General features: G+C 46.0%; 1 protein-coding gene across 2 annotated transcripts in view; it reads left to right on the forward strand.

Annotated features, from left to right (window-relative positions):
* The first annotated feature begins 2,274 nt into the window (after positions 1-2,274).
* LOC134984100 (zinc finger protein ZFP2-like) overlaps positions 2,275-15,466 on the forward strand; it is a 31,107-nt gene continuing 17,915 nt past the window's right edge. Inside the window, exons 1-5 of one of the 2 annotated variants that reach the window (XM_063949731.1) lie at positions 2,275-2,370; positions 7,890-8,079; positions 8,600-8,678; positions 14,473-14,570; positions 14,713-14,968. In XM_063949731.1, the coding sequence (XP_063805801.1) occupies positions 8,645-8,678; positions 14,473-14,570; positions 14,713-14,968 (388 nt within the window). In that variant the 5' untranslated portion in view covers positions 2,275-2,370; positions 7,890-8,079; positions 8,600-8,644. The remainder of the gene's footprint in view (positions 2,371-7,889; positions 8,080-8,599; positions 8,679-14,472; positions 14,571-14,712; positions 14,969-15,466) is intronic. The other variant, XM_063949732.1, reaches the window with a different exon arrangement.

A 15,466-nucleotide genomic window follows, 5' to 3' on the forward strand; every position in this document is an offset into this window, starting at 1 on the left:
CCTGTTTCCACTACTGCTTGCCAGTGTACACAGGCGGCTATAGTGGGTCTGCCCCAGGGGGGTCCCATATGCCACCCCTGCGTGTTTGCAGCACCATGAACCGGGAGACCCCCCTAGCGGGGCCGCGGTTTGTAATCACCACATTCGTCACCTTCAGGCTACTATTAGGGGTGTGCGGCGATTGTGACCGCTAAGGCGCAGTGCCTCCTGTACAACAACCTCTCAGGACGGTGATCCTGCAGCGGGGAAGCGGCTCTGACACCTCGCAAGGCCGGTGACCACTCCCCCCCCTCCTAACTCCCACGGTGCAGGTATACTGTTACCCATCTCCGGTATACAGTATACAGAAAATAACAAAGATTGAAAAGAAACTAAAGAATACTCTCTGGATCCCCAGAGTGGCATCCTCTCCTGAGGGCACATTTTCTACACTGCCTGTGGGAGGGGCATAGAGGGGAGGAGCCAGCACACCCAGTGGAAGAAATTTAAAGTGCACTGGCTCCTTTGGATCCCATCTATACCCCATCGTACTAGATTACCCCAATATCCCTTATGGATGCTAGAGAAACAATAATAATAGTACACCACAGGCTGCTCCCCCTGTATAATAATAATAACAGGACACCACAGGCTACTCCCCCTGTATAATAATAATAATAATAACAGGACACCACAGGCTGCTCCTCCTGTATAATAATAATAACAGGACACCACAGGCCGCTCCATCTGTATAATAACAACATGACACTACAGGCCGCTCCCCCTGTATAAAAATAACAACAGGACACCACAGGCTACTTCTCCTGTATAATAAAAATAATAATAATAACTGGACACCACAGGCTGCTCTTCGTGTAGAATAATAATAATTGGACACCACAAGTCGCTCCCCCTGTATAATAAAAATAACTGGATGCCACAGGCTGCTCCTCTTGTATAACAATAATAACAGGACACCACAGGCTGCTCCTCCTGTATAATAATAATAATAATAATAATAACAGGATGCCACAGGCTGCTCCTCCTGTATAATAATAATAATAATAATAATAACAACAACAACAACAGGACACCACAGGCTGCTCCCCCTGTATAATAATAATAACAGCACACAACAGGCTGATCACCCTGTATAATAATAATAATAACAGGACACCACAGGCTGCTCCCTCTGTATAATAATAATAATAATAATAACAGGACACCACAGGCTGCTCCCTCTGTATAATAATAATAATAATAATAACAGGACACCACAGGCTGCTCCCTCTGTATATTATGAGAGCACAGGATGCTACCCCTGTATATTATGACAACACAGGCCGCTCCACCTGTATACTATGACAGCACAGGATGATACCCCTGTATATTATGACACCACAGGATGCTACAACTGTATATTATAACAAAACAGGCCGCTCCTCCTGTATACCATGACAGCACAGGATGCTACAACTGTATATTATGACAACACAGGCTGCTCCTCCTGTATACTATAATAGCACAGGATGCTACCCCTGTATTACGGTAACACCGGGTTCTGTGCCACCTGTATTACGGTAATGGCGGGGTCTGCTCCTCCTGTATTACGGTAACGGCGGAGTCTGCACCACCTGTATTACGGTAACAGCGGGGTCTGCGCCACCTGTATTACGGTAACGGCGGGCTCTGTGACACCTGTATTACGGTAACGGCGGGGTCTGCGCCACCTGTATTACGGTAACGGCGGGGTCTGCGCCACCTGTATTACGGTAACGGCGGGGTCTGTGACACCTGTATTACGGTAACGGCGGGGTCTGCGCCACCTGTATTACAGTAATAGGACACTAGAGTGTCAGCCACCTGTACAGGGATAATGCAGCACCAGAGGCTGCTCCAGCTGCACTATAACAAGGCACCAGAGGCTGCTCCCCCTGTAGTACAGAACCTGACACCAGAGCTGCTCAGCCTATAGAATAATAATAATAATATCATTACCTGCTGCCAGACACAGCAATGGCTGCTCTCTGCTCCTGCTGCCTTGTGGGAATGATAGAAGGAAGGCGGAGCTCAGACCAGGGGAAAATGGCCGCCGCTCCTGACGTCACTACACGGCCAGGGAACCTATTGCTGCTGCCGGAGTGGTCTACAAGAAAATGTCCGCCGGCCTCCTGCACGGAGGACATGTATGGTAATAGTGATTACAGAAGGCGGAGTTGAGGGCGGGGCATGGGATGGGAGGGTCCAGACGCTAGGAAGCAGCCTGTGCCAATCATTCCCTACTTCCGGCCTGTGCGGTCCACCTTACTTCCGGTCACTGCATTCCGTTCCACACACAGGAAGATCAGGTGATGGTTGGTTCTAAATCGCGGTTCTAGCAGCTACCATCAGGTAATGGCGTCAGGGGGAGCAGCCTGTAGTGTCCTGTTATTATTATTATTATTATACAGGAGGAGCAGCCTGTAGTGTCCTGTTGTTGTTATTATTATACAGGGAGAGCCGCCTGTAGTGTCCTGTTATTATTATTAGTATACAAGAGCAGCCTGTAGTGTCCTGTTGTTGTTGTTATACAGGAGGAGCAGCCTGTGCCATGTGGTGTCCTGTTTATTATTATTATAATTATTATAGAGGAGAAGCAGCCTGTGTTGTTGTTGTTGTTGTTATTCAGGGATAGCGACCTGTGGTGACTTATTATTATTATTATTATTATTGTTATTATTATAATACAGAGGGAGTGGTCTGTGAGGTCCTGCTATTATTGTTATACAGGAGGAGCAGCCAGTGGTGTTCTGTTGTTGTTGTTATTATTATACAGAAGGAGCAGCATATGGTGTCCTATTATTATTATTATTATTATTATTGTTATTATTATAATAGGAAGGGAGTGGTCTGTGAGGTCCTGCTATTATTGTTATACAGGAGGAGCAGCCAGTGGTGTTCTGTTGTTGTTGTTGTTATTATTATACAGATAGAGCAGCATATGGTGTCCTATTATTATTATAATACAGGAGGAGCAGCCTGTGGTGCCCTGTTGTTATTGTTATACAGGGGGAGCAGCCTGTGGTGTCCTATTATACAGCGGGAGCAGTCTATGTTGTCCTGTTGTTGTTGTTATTATTATACAGGAGGAGCTGCCTGTGGTGGCCTTTTATTGTTGTTATACATGGAGAGCGGCCTGTGGTGTCCTGTTGTTGTTATTATTATACAAAAGGAGCGTCCTGTGGTGTCCTGTTATTATTATTATACAGGGGGAGCAGCCTTTGGTGTCATGTCGTTGTTGTTATTATATAGGTGGAGCAGCCTTTGGTGTCATGTCATTATTAATATACAGGAGGAGCGGCCTGTGGTTTCCTGTTATTATTGTTTTACAGGGGAGCGGTCTGTGGTGTCCTGTTGTTGTTGTTATTATTATTTAGGAGGAGCAGCCTGTGGTGTCCTGTTGTTGTTGTTATTATACAGGAGGAGGAGCCTGTGGTGTCCAGTTGTTGTTATTATTTTTATACAGCAGGAGCAGCCTGTAGTGTCCTGTTGTTGTTATTATTATTATACAGGGATAGTGGCCTGTGGTGTCCTGGTATTATTATTATACAAGAGGAGCAGCCTGTGGTGTCCTGTTGTTGTTGTTGTTGTTATTATTATACAAGGGGAGCGGCCTGTGGTGTCATCATTATTATTATTATTATTATTATTATTATTATAATAATAATAATACAGGAATAGCGGCGTGTGGTGTCTTGTTGTTGTTGTTATTATTATTATATAGGAGGAGCAGCCTGTGGTGTCCTATTATTATTATAACGGATGAGCAGCCTGTGGTGGTTATTATACTGAGGGAGCAGCCTGTGGTATCCTGTTGTTGTTGTTATTATTATATAGGAGGAGCAGCCTGTGGTGTCCTATTATTATTATAACGGATGAGCAGCCTGTGGTGGTTATTATACTGAGGGAGCAGCCTGTGGTGTCCTGTTGTTGTTGTTGGTATTATTATACAGGGGGAGCCACTTGCGGTGTCCTGTTATTGTTATCATTATTATTATTATTATTATTATACAAGAGGAGCAGCCTGTGGTGTCCTGGTATTATTTTTATACAGGAGGAATAGCCTGTGATGTTCTGTTAATATTATTATACACGGGGAGTAGCCTGTGGTGTCTGGTTGTTATTATTTTACAGGGGTAGCAGCCTGTTGTGTCCTGTTACTATTGTTGTACAGGGGGAGCAGCCTGTGGTGTCCTGTTTTTATTATTATACGTGGGGAGCAGCCTGTGGTGTCCTGTTATTATTATCATACAGGAGGAGCGGCCTGTGGTTTCCTGTTATTATTGTTTTACAGGGGAGCGGTCTGTGGTGTCCTGTTGTTGTTATTATTATTTAGGAGGAGCAGCCTGTGGTGTCCTGTTGTTGTTGTTGTTATTATACAGGAGGAGGAGCCTGTGGTGTCCAGTTGTTGTTATTATTTTTATACAGCAGGAGCAGCCTGTAGTGTCCTGTTGTTGTTATTATTATTATACAGGGATAGTGGCCTGTGGTGTCCTGGTATTATTATTATACAAGAGGAGCAGCCTGTGGTGTCCTGTTGTTGTTGTTATTATTATACAAGGGGAGCGGCCTGTGGTGTCATCATCATTATTATTATTATTATTATTATTATAATACAGGAATAGCGGCGTGTGGTGTCTTGTTGTTGTTGTTGTTATTGTTATTATTATTATATAGGAGGAGCAACCTGTGGTGTCCTATTATTATTATAACGGATGAGCAGCCTGTGGTGGTTATTATACTGAGGGAGCAGCCTGTGGTGTCCTGTTGTTGTTTATTATTATATAGGAGGAGCAGCCTGTGGTGTCCTATTATTATTATAACGGATGAGCAGCCTGTGGTGGTTATTATACTGAGGGAGCAGCCTGTGGTGTCCTGTTGTTGTTGGTATTATTATACAGGGGGAGCCGCTTGCGGTGTCCTGTTATTGTTATCATTATTAATATTATTATTATACAAGAGGAGCAGCCTGTGGTGTCCTGGTATTATTTTTATACAGGAGGAATAGCCTGTGATGTTCTGTTAATATTATTATACACGGGGAGTAGCCTGTGGTGTCTGGTTGTTATTATTTTACAGGGGTAGCAGCCTGTTGTGTCCTGTTACTATTGTTGTACAGGGGGAGCAGCCTGTGGTGTCCTGTTTTTATTATTATACGTGGGGAGCAGCCTGTGGTGTCCTGTTATTATTATCATACAGGAGGAGCGGCCTGTGGTTTCCTGTTATTACTGTTTTACAGGGGGAGCGGTGTGTGGTGTCCTGTTGTTCTTATTATTAATCAGGAGGAGCAGCCTGTGGTGTACTGTTGTTGTTGTTATTATTATACAGGAGGAGCAGCCTGTGGTGTCCTGCTGTTGTTGTTGTTGTTATTATTATTATACAGCAGGAGCAGCCTGTAGTGTCCTGTTGTTGTTGTTGTTATTGTTATTATTATTATACAGGGATGTTGGCCTGTGGTGTCCTGATATTATTATAATACAAGAGGAGCGGCCTGTGGTGTCCTATTGTTGTTGTTACTATTATTATTATACAGGGGGAGCGGCCTGTGGTGTCATTATTATTATTATTATTATACAGGAATATCAGCCTGTGGTGTCCTATTATTATAACGGATGAGCAGACTGTGGTGTTCTGTAATTATTATACAGGAAGAGCAGCCTGTGGTGTCGTGTTATTATACTGAGGGAGCGGCCTGCAGTGTACTGTTATTATACAAGAGGAGCAGCCTGTGGTGTCCTGGTATTATTTTTATACAGGAGGAATAGCCTGTGATGTTCTGTTAATATTATTATACACGGGGAGTAGCCTGTGGTTTCTGATTGTTATTATTTTACAGGGGTAGCAGCCTGTTGTGTCCTGTTACTATTATTGTACAGGGGGAGCAGCCTGTAGTCTGTTAATATTATTGTACAGGGGGAGTAGCCTGTGGTCTGTTAATATTATTGTACAGGGGGAGCAACCTGTGGTTTCCTGTTATTATTGTTATACAGGGGGGGGGGGGGGCTGTGGTGTCCTGTTGTTGTTGTTGTTGTTGTTGTTGTTGTTGTTGTTGTTGTTGTTGTTGTTATTATTATACAAAAGTAGTGGCCTGTGATGTCTTGTTGTTATTATTATTGTACAGGAGGAGCAGCCTGTGGTGCACTGTTGTTATTATTATACAGGGGAGCAGCCTGTGGTGCACTGTTGTTATTATTATACAGGGGGAGCAGCCTGTTGTGTCCTGTTATTATTATTATACAGGGGGAGCAGCCTGTGGTATCCTATTATTATTATTATTATACAGGGGAAGTGGCCTGTGTTCTCCTGTTGTTGTTGTTGTTGTTGTTACTATTATTATTATTATTATACAAGTGGAGCAGCTTGTGGTGTCCTATTATTATTATACAGGGGAAGTGGCCTGTGGTCTCCTGTTGTTGTTGTTATTATACAGCGGGAGTGTGGTGTCCTCTTATTATTGTTATACAGGAGGAGCAGCCTGTGGTGTCCTGTTATTTTCATTATACAGGGGGAGCTACCTGTGGTGTCCTGTTGTTGTTGTTGTTGTTGTTGTTGTTATTCTTATTATACAGCGGGAGCAGTCTATATTGTCCTGTTGTTATTATTATTATACAGGAGGAGCAGTCTGGGGTTTCCTGTTGTTGTTGTTTTACAGGTGGAGCGGCCTGTACTGTACTGTTGTTGTTATAATTATACAGGGATAGTGGCCAGTGGTGTACTGTTATTAATATTATACAGACGGAGCTGCCTGTGGTGTCCCGTTACTATTATTATACAGTGTGAGCTATCTGTTGTGTCCTGTTATTATTATACAGGGGGAGCTGCCTGTTGTTGTTGTTGTTATTATTATTATGTAGGAGCAACAGCCTTTGGTGTCCTGTTATTATACAGTATGAGCAGACTGTGGTGTCCTGTAATTATTATACAGGAAGAGCAGCCTTAAGTATTGTTATTATACAAAGGGAGCGGCCTGTGGTGTCCTGTTGTTGTTGTTGTTGTTGTTGTTATTATTATTATTCAGGAGAAGCAACCTGTGGTGTCCTGTTAATATTATTATACACGGGGAGCAGCCTGTGGTGTCCTGTTATTATACACGGGGAGCAGCCAGTAGTGTCCTGTTGTTGTTATTGTTGTTGTTGTTGTTATTATTATTATTATTATTATACAGAGGGAGCGGCCTGTAGTGTCCTGTTGTTATTATTATACAGGGGGAGCATCCTGTAATGTCATTTTATTATTACAATAAAGGAGAGCAGAATGGGGTGTCCTGTCGTTGTTATTAGTGCTGTACAGGGGTAGCAGGTTTTTTTTGTACGGTTATTATTATACAGGGACAGCAGCTTGTGGAGTCCTGGTATTATTATTATACGTTGGGAGTGGTGGTGATGTCCTACAATACAGGAGGAATGGTCTGAGGTGTCCTGCTTTTAAAGACACGTTATTATTTGTATACTGGGTGCAGCCATTAGTGTCATTATTATTATTAATTTATTATGTAATTGTAGGGATTGAAAATATTGCTAAAATTCTAGATTATATTAAAGCAGAGACCATAATATCACTGGCATGTGTAACAGATGATAATTGGAGCAGTATGAAGCAAATGTATATCCTGGGAGTGTCCCTATGACATCACTTATCTCTATAGTAATAATACAGGGACATGACTGGGGAGGTGATGGGATCTGTGGGTGTCACAGCGACGTCACTTATATCTATAGTAATAATACAGGGATATGACTAGGAAGGTGAGGGGATCTGGGAGTGTCACAGTGACATTACTAATATCTACAGTAATATTACAGGGACATGACTGGAGAGGTGAGGGATCTCGGAGCATTTACATTAATATTCATGTCCCCTCCATTTTGCAGGTTAACACAGTAGTGAAGAAGACTTCCGGTGAGTGTGAGACACCCAGCAGCCATCACATTGTGTGTAGGACTGAGCAGGACCCAGAGCCCCATCACGGTGCCTCCATCTCAGTCACTGACACATGAGAGACACAATGATCAGAAGATCCTGGAACTCACCAACAAGATCATTCAGCTGCTGACTGGAGAGGTGACTGCTGTGAATGGGACATTATACAGTAACACCAAGGGACGTGCCTGGGTGATGACTGGAGAGGTGACTGCTGGGAATGGGACATTATACAGTAACACCAAGGGACGTGCCTGTGTGATGACTGGAGAGGTGACTGCCGGGAATGGGGCATTATACAGTTACACCAGGGGACGTGTCCGGGTGATTACTGGAAAGGTGACTGCTGGGAATGGGACATTATACAGTAACACCAGGGAATGTGTCTGGGTGATGACTGGAGAGGTGACTGCTGGGAATAGGACATTATACAGTAACACCAGGGAATGTGTCCGGGTGATTACTGGAAAGGTGACTGCTGGGAATGGGACATTATACAGTAACACTAGGGAATGTGTCTGGGTGATGACTGGAGAGGTGACTGCTGGGAATGGGGCATTATACAGAAACACCAGGGGACGTGTCTGGGTGATGACTGTATCACTGTCTGTGTCAGGTGCCTATAAGGTGTCAGGATGTCACTGTCTATGTCTCCATGCAGGAGGAGGAGTATACAGAGGAACACAGGGGTCTGTACAAGGACGTGATGATGGAGAATCACCGGCCCCTCACATCACTGGGTAAGAGGAGACTGTCATGTATTGTACAGGGGAGAGCAGGTATGGGGGCCCCTATATACACACATCACCTGATAATCACATTTCTCTAACGTCCTAGTGGATGCTGGGGACTCCGTCAGGACCATGGGGAATAGCGGGCTCCGCAGGAGACAGGGCACATCCAAAAAGCCTTTTAGGTCACATGGTGCGTACTGGCTCCTCCCCCTATGACCCTCCTCCAAGCCTCAGTTAGGTTTTTGTGCCCGTCCGAGAGGGTGCAATCTAGGTGGCTCTCTTAAAGAGCTGTTTAGAAAAGTTTTTTTTTAGGTTTCTAATCAGTGATTCCTGCTGGCGACAGGATCACTGCTACGAGGGACTTAGGGGAGAGACTTGCAACTCACCTGCGTGCAGGAGGATTGAAGTCTTAGGCTACTGGACACTGAGCTCCAGAGGGAGTCGGAACACAGGTCAGCCTGGGGTTCGTCCCGGAGCCGCGCCGCCGATCCCCCTTACAGATGCTGAAGAAAGACGGCGGAACGTTGGTCCGGAAACAGGCGGCAGAAGACTTCACAGTCTTCAGAGAGGTAGCGCACAGCACTGCAGCTGTGCGCCATTGTTGTCACACGGCTCACTGACATGGTCACGGAGGGTGCAGGGCGCTGCTGGGGGCGCCCTGGGCAGCAATATAAATACCTATTTGGCAAAATAAATACATCACATATAGCCATTAAGGCTATATGTATGTATTTTAACCCAGGCCAGTTATTAAAAAACCGGGAGGAAAAGCCAGCCGAAAAGGGGGCGGAGCTTATTCTCCTCAGCACACAGCGCCATTTTCCTGCACAGCTCCGCTGGTGAGGAAGGCTCCCAGGACTCTCCCCTGCACTGCACTACAGAAACAGGGTAAAACAGAGAGAAGGGGGGCATAAATTGGCTACATATATTATATAAGAGCGCATATGTAATAAACAACACCTTCTAGGGTTGTTTATATACATTTATAGCGCTGTTTGGTGTGTGCTGGCAAACTCTCCCTCTGTCTCCCCAAAGGGCTAGGGGGTCCTGTCTTCAAAAGAGCATTCCCTGTGTGGCTGCTGTGTGTCGGTACGTGTGTGTCGACATGTTTGAGGACGATGTTGGTGTGGAGGCAGAGCAATTGCCGATGATGGTAATGTCACCCCCTAGGGAGTCGACACCTGAATGGATGGCTTTAGTTATGGAATTACGTGATAATGTCAGCACATTACAAAAGTCAGTTGACGAAATAAGACGGCCGGCAAACCAGTTAGTACCGGTACAGGCGTCTCAGACACCGTCAGGGGCTGTAAAACGCCCTTTACCTCAGTCAGTCGACACAGGTACCGACACAGATGATTCTAGTGTCGACGGTGAAGAAACAAACGTATTTTCCAGTAGGGCCACACGTTATATGATCACGGCAATGAAGGAGGCTTTGCAGATCTCTGATGCTGCTGGTACCTCAAAAAGGGGTATTATGTGGGGGGTGAAAAAACTGCCTGTATTTTTCCCAGAATCAGAGGAATTGAATGATGTGTGTGATGAAGCGTGGGTTACGCCCGATAGAAAACTGCCAATTTCAAAGAAGTTATTGGCATTGTACCCTTTCCCGCCAGAGGTTAGGGCGCGCTGGGAAACACCCCCTAGGGTGGATAAGGCGCTCACACGTTTATCAAAGCAGGTGGCGTTGCCGTCCCCTGATACGGCCGCCCTCAAGGATCCAGCTGATAGGAGGCTGGAAACTACACTGAAAAGTATATACACACATACTGGTGTTATACTGCGACCGGCAATAGCCTCAGCCTGGATGTGCAGTGCTGGGGTAGTGTGGTTGGATTCTCTGACTGAAAATATTGATACCCTGGATAGGGACAGTATTTTATTGACTCTAGAGCAATTAAAGGATGCTTTTCTTTATATGCGAGATGCTCAGAGGGATGTTTGTACTCTAGCATCAAGAGTAAGCGCAATGTCCATATCTGCCAGAAGAAGTTTATGGACGCGACAGTGGTCAGGTGATGCGGATTCCAAGAGGCATATGGAAGTATTGCCATACAAAGGAGAGGAATTGTTTGGGGTCGGTCTTTCGGACTTGGTGGCCACGGCAACTGCCGGCAAATCCACCTTTTTACCTCAGACTCCTTCCCAACAGAAAAAGACACCGTCTTTTCAGCCGCAGTCCTTTCGCTCCTATAAAAAGCGACCAAAAGGACAGTCTTATCTGCCGCGAGGCAGAGGAAAGGGTAAGAAAGGGCAGCAAGCAGCCCCTGCCCAGGAACAGAAGCCCGCCCAGGCTTCTACAAAGCCATCAGCATGACGCTGGGGCTTTACAAGCGGACTTAGGAACGGTGGGGGGTCGGCTCAAGAATTTCAGCAATCAATGGGCTCACTCACAAGTAGACCCGTGGGTCCTGCAGATAATTTCTCAGGGGTACATGCTGGAGTTCGAAAGGTCTCCTCCTCGCCGGTTCCTAAAGTCTGCTTTACCAACGTCTCCCTCAGAAAGGACGTTGGTTTTGGAAGCCATTCACAAGCTGTATTCTCAGCAGGTGATAGTCAAGGTACCCCTCCTACAACAGGGAAAGGGGTATTATTCCACACTATTTGTGGTACCGAAACCGGACGGTTCGGTAAGACCTATTCTAAATCTGAAATCCTTGAACCTGTACATACAGAAATTCAAGTTCAAGATGGAGTCACTCAGAGCAGTGATAGCGAATCTGGAAGAAGGGGACTTCATGGTGTCCTTGGACATAAAAGATGCTTATCTACATGTCCCAATTTACCCTTCACACCAAGGGTATCTCAGGTTCGTGATACAAGACTGTCATTATCAGTTTCAAACACTGCCGTTTGGTTTGTCCACGGCTCCTCGGGTCTTTACCAAGGTAATGACCGAAATGATGGTTCTTCTACGAAGAAAAGGCGTATTAATTATCCCTTACTTGGACGATCTCCTGATAAGGGCAAAGTCCAGAGAACAGCTGGAAGCCAGTGTGGCACTATCACAAGTAGTGCTTCGGCAACACGGGTGGATTCTAAATCTTCCAAAATCTCAATTGACTCCGACAACACATCTGTTGTTTTTGGGCATGATTCTGGACACGGTTCAGAAAAAGGTATTTCTCCCGGAGGAGAAAGCAAAGGAGCTATCCGAACTTGTCAGGAACCTCCTAAAACCAGGGACTGTGTCAGTACATCAATGCACAAGAGTCCTGGGAAAGATGGTGGCTTCGTACGAAGCGATTCCATTCGGCAGATTCCATGCACGGACATTCCAGTGGGATCTGCTGGACAAATGGTCCGGATCGCATCTGCACATGCATCAGAGGATAACATTGTCACCGAGAACAAGATTGTCTCTCCTGTGGTGGTTGCAGACGGCCCATCTGTTAGTGGGCCGCAGATTCGGCATACAGGACTGGGTCCTGGTGACTACGGATGCCAGCCTACGAGGTTGGGGAGCAGTCACAAAGGGAAGAAACTTCCAGGGCGTGTGGTCAACCCTGGAAAAGTCTCTTCACATAAATATACTGGAGCTAAGAGCGATATACAATGCCCTAAGCCAAGCAAGACCTCTGCTTCAGGGTCAGCCGGTGTTGATCCAGTCAGACAACATCACGGCAGTCGCCCACGTCAACCGACAAGGCGGCACGAGAAGCAGGAGTGCAATGACAGAAACTGCAAGGATTCTGCGCTGGGCGGAGAATCATGTCGTAGCACTGTCAGCAGTGTTCATTCCGGGAGTGGACAACTGGGAAGCAGACTTCCTCAGCAGACACGACCTTCACCCGGGAGAGTGGGGACTTCATCCAGAAGTTTTCCACATGATGGTAAACCGTTGGGAAAAACCAAAGGTGGACATGATGGCGTCTCGCCTCAACAAAAAGTTGGACAGGTATTGCGCCAGGTCGAGAGACCCACAGGCAATAGCTGTGGACGCTCTGGTAACACCGTGGGTGTACCAGTCAGTGTATGTGTTCCCTCCTCTGCCTCTCATACCAAAGGTACTGAGAATTATACGGAAAAGAGGAGTAAGAACAATACTGGTAGCTCCGGACTGGCCAAGAAGAACTTGGTACCCGGAACTTCAAGAGATGCTCACGGAGGATCCGTGGCCTCTACCTCTAAGAAAGGATCTGCTTCAGCAGGGACCTTGTATGTTCCAAGACTTACCGCGACTGCGTTTAACGGCATGGCGGTTGAACGCCGGATTCTAAAAGAAAAGGGCATTCCTGAGGAAGTTATTCCTACTTTAATTAAAGCCAGGAAAGATGTGACCGCACAACATTATCACCGCATTTGGAGAAAATATGTTGCGTGGTGTGAGGCCAAGAAGGCTCCAACGGAAGAATTTCAATTGGGTCGATTCTTACATTTCCTGCAGGCAGGATTGTCTATGGGCCTAAAATTAGGGTCCATTAAAGTTCAAATTTCGGCCTTATCAATTTTCTTCCAGAAAGAATTGGCGTCAGTGCCTGAAGTACAGACTTTTGTAAAAGGTGTACTACATATACAACCCCCAATAGTGCCTCCAGTGGCACCGTGGGATTTGAACGTGGTTCTAAATTTTCTCAAATCTCATTGGTTTGAGCCTTTAAAATCAGTAGATTTAAAATACCTTACATGGAAGGTAACCATGCTATTGGCCCTGGCTTCAGCCAGGAGAGTTTCAGAATTGGCGGCTTTGTCATACAAAAGCCCATATCTGATTTTCCATTCGGACAGGGCAGAATTGCGGACACGTCCGCAATTTCTCCCTAAGGTGGTTTCGGCTTTTCACTTGAACCAGCCTATTGTGGTGCCTGCAGCTACTAGCGACTTGGAGGACTCCAAGTTACTGGACGTTGTCAGAGCATTAAAAATATATATTTCAAGGACAGCTGGAGTCAGAAAATCTGACTCGTTGTTTATATTATATGCACCCAACAAGATGGGTGCTCCTGCGTCTAAACAGACGATTGCACGTTGGATCTGTAGCACAATCCAACTTGCACATTCTGTGGCAGGCGTGCCACAGCCTAAATCTGTAAAGGCCCATTCCACTAGGAAAGTGGGCGCATCTTGGGCGGCTGCCCGAGGGGTCTCGGCATTACAACTTTGCCGAGCAGCTACGTGGTCAGGGGAGAACACGTTTGTAAAATTTTACAAATTTGATACTCTGGCTAAGGAGGACCTGGAGTTCTCTCATTCGGTGTTGCAGAGTCATCCGCACTCTCCCGCCCGTTTGGGAGCTTTGGTATAATCCCCATGGTCCTGACGGAGTCCCCAGCATCCACTAGGACGTTAGAGAAAATAAGAATTTACTTACCGATAATTCTATTTCTCGTAGTCCGTAGTGGATGCTGGGCGCCCATCCCAAGCGCGGATTGTCTGCAATGCTTGTACATAGTTATTGTTACAAAAATCGGGTTATTACTATTGTTGTGAGCCATCTTTTCAGAGGCTACTTCGTTTTGTTATCATACTGTTAACTGGGTTCAGATCACAAGTTGTACGGTGTGATTGGTGTGGCTGGTATGAGTCTTACCCGGGATTCAAGATCCTTCCTTATTGTGTACGCTCGTCCGGGCACAGTACCTAACTGAGGCTTGGAGGAGGGTCATAGGGGGAGGAGCCAGTACGCACCATGTGACCTAAAAGGCTTTTTGGATGTGCCCTGTCTCCTGCGGAGCCCGCTATTCCCCATGGTCCTGACGGAGTCCCCAGCATCCACTACGGACTACGAGAAATAGAATTATCGGTAAGTAAATTCTTATTATATACACTGTACTCAGTCACTGTGTGTCTCCTACAGATGGACCAAGTAACAGAGATTCCCCAGAGAGATGTCCCCGTCCTCTGTATTCCCAGGACTGTACAGAGGAGAATCACAGGATCCCACAGGAGGATCAGGTAGGTGGGATCTAGGGTCTCCCCAATATACTAAAGTGACTGTCACTATATGATCTGTAGAGAAGCTGTGTATTTTATACACTGATATTACACTATCTGAAATCAGATATTATTAATGTATATTGTTTTGTGGGCTATTTAGGATGACTGTCTGACTGATATAAAGGCAGAAGATATAGAGGGAGAAGAAGAGACGTATGTGACTGATATAAAGGCAGAAGATACAGAGGGAGAAGAAGAGATGTATGTGACTGATATAAAGGCAGAAGATATAGAGGGAGAAGAAGAGACGTATGTGACTGATATGAAGGCAGAAGATATAGAGGGAGAAGAAGAGACGTATGTGAGGGGTGATCAGCAGTGTAAGGAGGAGGAGATCCCTACAGATATCAGCACAGGTGAGTAATAAACACTTTTCTCTGACGTCCTAGTGGATGCTGGGACTCCGTAAGGACCATGGGGAATAGCGGCTCCGCAGGAGACAGGGCACAATAATAAAAGCTTTAGGATCAGGTGGTGTGCACTGGCTCCTCCCCCTATGACCCTCCTCCAAGCCTCAGTTAGATTTTTGTGCCCGGCCGAGAAGGGTGCAAGCTAGGTGGCTCTCCTGAGCTGCTTAGAATAAAAGTTTAATTTAGGTTTTTTATTTTCAGTGAGTCCTGCTGGCAACAGGCTCACTGCTACGAGGGACTTAGGGGAGAAGAAGTGAACTCACCTGCGTGCAGGATGGATTTGCTTCTTAGGCTACTGGACACCATTAGCTGCAGAGGGATCGAACACAGGCCAGCCATGGAGTCCGGTCCCGGAGCCGCGCCGCCGGCCCCCTTGCAGATGCCGAAGAAAGAAGGTCCAGAGGTCCAGAAATCGGCGGCAGAAGACTTTTCAGTCTTCATGAG

Source organism: Pseudophryne corroboree (assembly GCF_028390025.1).
Source record: "Pseudophryne corroboree isolate aPseCor3 chromosome 3 unlocalized genomic scaffold, aPseCor3.hap2 SUPER_3_unloc_36, whole genome shotgun sequence".
In the NCBI taxonomy this organism is placed as follows: domain Eukaryota; kingdom Metazoa; phylum Chordata; class Amphibia; order Anura; family Myobatrachidae; genus Pseudophryne; species Pseudophryne corroboree.